General features: G+C 39.1%; 1 protein-coding gene across 2 annotated transcripts; it reads right to left on the bottom strand.

The window, feature by feature from the left end:
- Positions 1 to 342: 342 nt before the first annotated feature.
- Positions 343 to 4372, bottom strand: nicol1 (NELL2 interacting cell ontogeny regulator 1). 2 transcript variants are annotated; one of them, XM_020640352.2, is made up of 4 exons: positions 4224 to 4372; positions 3874 to 4015; positions 2043 to 2131; positions 343 to 1381 (listed from the first exon to the last, which is right to left on the bottom strand). In XM_020640352.2, exons 2-4 carry the CDS (start codon positions 3986 to 3988, stop codon positions 1310 to 1312), a joined length of 276 nt encoding a protein of 91 aa, XP_020496008.1. In that variant the 5' UTR covers positions 3989 to 4015; positions 4224 to 4372; the 3' UTR covers positions 343 to 1309. The 2 variants fall into 2 exon arrangements, with proteins under 2 accessions (XP_020496008.1, XP_020496009.1); XM_020640353.2 differs by having other exon boundaries at positions 3874 to 4011; positions 4224 to 4314.
- Between the last annotated feature and the right edge of the window lie 261 nt (positions 4373 to 4633).

Raw genomic sequence — 4633 nt, 5'->3', positions numbered from 1 at the left:
CAGCTTTGTTGTGATCTTAAGAATCAAATGTGGTGATGCATGTCCGCTAAGGGCTTCCGTAGTGTTGGTTGAACAGATCTCAAAATGATTACAAACTAAAGAATCTGAATAAATGGATGATTCAGTGAAATAATTAAGATTACTCTGTGATGAAAAGGATAGCTGCAGGGCCCGTTGTGGAAGTGAAAATACTTTTTGTTACACAGTCATCACGACGCTCCACCTCCACAGGAGAGGTGAGACCAGAATAAATATGAAAAATGAATGAATGGATCTGTGTCTATTTCAAGAGCGCAGATGGTTTGTGATGAAAGCCCCATTAAGAGAAAACAATAACAGCAGCAGAGGTCATACATTTTATTGTTAGGTACAACATTAAGACAATAAATTGGGCGTCTTGTGACATAATGTGAACAAAGTACACTGATCATGAACAAGCAACAAATAAGACAAATATTATTCCATCTGTACGTCATCGCTCCATCACGCCGCCCTTCCCCTGCTGATATTGCAGTTCATCTGATACTTTAGCATACACGTCTGTCACACAGAGAACAAGTCTGTGACTACATGTACCCGTGTACTTATACATAATCTATACATACAATCTATATTAACAGTAGGTTAACAAAAAGTGCTGTAAATTCATGCTACAGTGCTGTGCTAAATCAAGACTTCAAAGAACGCTTTTTTTTTTTGGCCTAATAAGTAAAAAAAGAAAAGAAATTAAGGTATTATTTCTTCAACTTGTGGTAAAACTTCTAATTTCTCTCTGGTGGCCATTTCTTTTGAAATTAAAATAACTTTCTAAGTTGGTTACCCATCCGATTTTTTACGGTCGAAAAAGCTTGGCTCGCGTATTCGAGCTGTTAAATAAACTCCACATGATGCTACAGTTTGATGTGTAAAATCATCGTCAACATTAATCTCACACAAGACATTCGACAAGTTAACTTCACCGACGCATTCTACTGTATCTACATTATACAGTCAAATACGAAAAAAGTACAAAAAAATAGTTTATGCTTCACAGGAGACACGTCGATAATGATTTGAATCCTGTGGCGACAGAAACGGAGTCATTCTACGAACACGAGTTAAAACATCAGTGGTATAAAAGTCGTCCCAGACAAGACAAAACAAAACAACAACGTGCCTCATGATGAAATTCAAATCAAAGCTTCACTCAACATTTACATGAGAGAAAAGAAAATAAAGTGCCCATGGTGTAAATAAGTTAGTATGAGGAGAGGTTGTTTTTCAGTGTTTCTGACGGCAGGTGGAAGAGTCTTCAGGTGGAGTGCAGAGTTCAGCGCAGTGAGTTGGTGGTCATACAGTCGCACAGAGCCCTCCTCTCCGCCCTCAGCACCAGCATCTCCGTCTGGAATGGACAAATCAAAAAACATGACACTGTGAGTTCAAAAGCTTCTGTAACTTCCTCTGTAGCCTCTTGAGATTCCCTCGGAGAAGCTGAGTTCATCAAACATAATAAACTCTATCACCTCTGGGATTTCACTTTTTGTATGTTTAGTTTATTCACCTAAAGGTGCGAGTACTGGGGCGCCTGTAGCCTAGTGGTTAGTACACACTCCATATATGGAGCCCAGGTCTGAATCCGACCTGTGGCTTCTTTCCAACATGTCATTCACTTCTGCTTGAGTTCAGACTCTATCCACTGACCTATCTCTAAACGAAAGGCACAGAAAAGCCCCAAAATCAGACCTCTACAGTCCAGGGTGTAGCCCGACTCCGGGGTTAAGCGGTATAGATGATGGATGAAATAAATCACATAAAAGTAGATTAAAGACAAAGTTTGTAAAAAATTAAAGCCTCCAGAAAATCATTCCAGCCACCGTCATCCGACACAGCCCTCTTTGTTCAAACACAAAGTCATCATCAGAGACAATTTGTTCTTTGAAGGACTCATCATCTGCTGAATCATGGGCTCATGTCACTTTGTAAAGCACGGGAGGAGAGCATTCCTCAAGCGGGAGCTTTTTTTGACAACAAAACCTGATTTTTTTTCGATGTCCTTCACTCACCCGGGCATCCAGGTTAAACGCCGTCTTCTTTAAGTCTTGCAGTGCCCTCTGCATGAACTCAAACGCGTGGCAGTCCACACATGGACGACCTGGAGATCAGAGGGAAAACTTCAGCAAGTACGTAGAAACACAGAAGAAGAACATAAATGTCTCCTGAATGAATTTGTTTGTTTTTTTGCTTTATACCTACATTACAAGGCAATTCATTAGCTACATAGCAGTATTTGCCTACGGCAGGGATGGGCAACTTTGGTGACAGCAAGGGCCACATTCATTTAATTCTCACTGCCAGAGGGCCAAATTAAACGATTAAAGTCGATTATGTCTCAAATTTAACTCCACATATACCAGTGATCAAATATTATTATGAACATATTTCTGGTTTTCATGATAGATTTTGTCATGTTTTCTTCATGTTTCCAATTAATTGATATGTAAAAATTGACCTGAGGGGCCACGTTGAGGGTTGATGGGGGCCGCATGTGGCCCCCGGGCCACTAGTTGCCCACCCCTGGCCTAAGGTTAGCTAACATAAGTTGTGGTTATACCAAACCAAGCTGGGCTAGAGCAACAAAGCCCCTGAGAATAATGAATAGAGCGACTATAATCACACTGAAATGAACTGATGCTGATGTGTTTTACAGCTCTTATGATGTACCACATATTGCTTTATGAAGATATTTATGATGATTGTTATTTTGGCTTTTCCTGAAAGGTTTTCTGTTCCATTATTTGGACATGCCTGTGATATACCTCGACATCTGTGGTCGGGTTTTGGCAAGTAGAACCGTTTGTGAACCAATCCAAAATTTAAAAGCCATAAAAAAAAGTTGATTTGCGCCACTAAAAATCATTTCCACTTCTTCTTCTGATCAGCAGGTTACTGTGCTGCCACCATGGATGTATTACGGCTGCCACTGGCACTGATTATTTTAAAGCAGCGAAGAACTAGTATCAGGATTTTGTTTTCATCTGATGGTCATACGTAAAAGTTTGTAAAATGTCAGTCTTGTTATGTAGAACTAGGTTTAAAAAAAGGGTGATTTTTTAAATTCCTTTCTCTATGTGAAAGGTCTATACCAGGGGTCTCCAACGGGTAGCTCGGGGGCTACCAGGCGGGCAGGTTTTTAGTAGCTCACCTATAGGTTGAGCGACTGTGTTAAAAAAAAATAATAATAATTTAAATTTAAATGCACCTCTTTCTTGGACATTGATGTGAATTTTCAGCAACATAGCTCAGTATGTGGCACAATAAGAAGTGTAAAATAATCATGTTTTTTTTCTTGGACCTTGATGTGAATTTAATATTATTGATAAGCATCGGCTTATTGCAAATTCACATCTGTACAAACAGCAGCTTAATTCAGCTGATGTTCGCCGTGGTGTAAATAAATGCAAGTAGCTCTTGGTCATTTTTTCAAAGTAGCTCTCAGATGAAGAAAGGTTGGAGACCTCTGGTGTATGTCGATTAAAAGGTAGGCCTAAGTATCAGACTCAGTATACCTGGGAGATTAAACATGTCCAACCTTAATAATGACAGGTTTTACTACATGCACAACAAACCCCTGCTATATGCCTTTAAACCAATACAGCTTTGCACCTGGTAGGAATGATAAAGCGAGTCTTATAAATAGCAGTGAACATCTTCATGCTGTGATTTATATTCAGACTATTCCCACTGAGAAACCTCTGAGGGACCTGCTGTCATGTGACCTCAAGACGCATCACTGTGGCATATATTGACCATCCTCTTTCAAAATATTATAGCCTAAATCCTGACAGTAAACAAAGACAAATCAAATGAATGAATCTTGTATTTAAATGCACATACTTTCGGCAGGGATGACGGTCCCTGTCTCCTGATCCGCATCTGCTGCACCGAGACTGAGAAGCTGGAGCGCCAGCAGGAGCACCGCTGCCTGCACCGTATATCCACTAGCTGCCATAATGATGCTGTGTTCAATTATCACTACCTTTCAGATAGGAAATACAAATGACAGACACCAACAAATGCAACAAAAACAGCGTTAAAAAATGTCCTGCACCACCGTCAGGGAATAAAAAAATAACAACATCTGATAGGCTTTGTGTTTAAAATATTCCCTGTTTTCATCGAGGAATTGGTTTTTGTAAATGCAGTTAAAAAGTAAAGCTCAATTAACAAACTGAACGTTAACCAACCGTGAATCAATCGAGGATATGATGCTCAACACCAGATCAGCGCAAGATGCCCACCGAGGATTGTTTTATGTAGACTGAAGGACTGCGCATGCGTGAAAAGCTCATCCTCGGGGACCAGATTCAAGACTTCCGGTGGCAAATTCGAAATGAATATATTAAAAGGAACAGATTGCATGTGTTTCATAAATATAAACAGAAATGGTTTTAATCATTTGGTGTTAGACGTCGGCTATTTAAAACATTATTCACGTGCTTTACTTTATTTATTTTCTGCCACTCTACAACATTTGAAAATGATAACACTTGATAAACACTATAACACTAGATAAATATATTTAAGCATACTTAAATAGATAAGTTATTTAAGCATACTTAAATAGATAAATATATTTAAGCTAAAATAGATAAAT

Source organism: Labrus bergylta, chromosome 22, assembly GCF_963930695.1.
Source record: "Labrus bergylta chromosome 22, fLabBer1.1, whole genome shotgun sequence".
Lineage (NCBI taxonomy): Eukaryota > Metazoa > Chordata > Actinopteri > Labriformes > Labridae > Labrus > Labrus bergylta.
Note: the sequence above shows the minus strand (reverse complement) of the source record. Positions and strands in the feature narration are given on the sequence as shown.

Bases quoted from the DNA above. Each gene is read 5' to 3' on its own strand.
- nicol1 (XM_020640352.2), bottom strand. From the start codon at position 3,988: ATGGCAGCTAGTGGATATACGGTGCAGGCAGCGGTGCTCCTGCTGGCG. The intron at 2,132-3,873 runs GTATGTGCATTT...TCTGATCTCCAG, and splicing joins GACCGTCATCCCTGCCGAAA to GTCGTCCATGTGTGGACTGC. The intron at 1,382-2,042 runs GTGAGTGAAGGA...TGTCCATTCCAG, and splicing joins CGTTTAACCTGGATGCCCGG to ACGGAGATGCTGGTGCTGAG.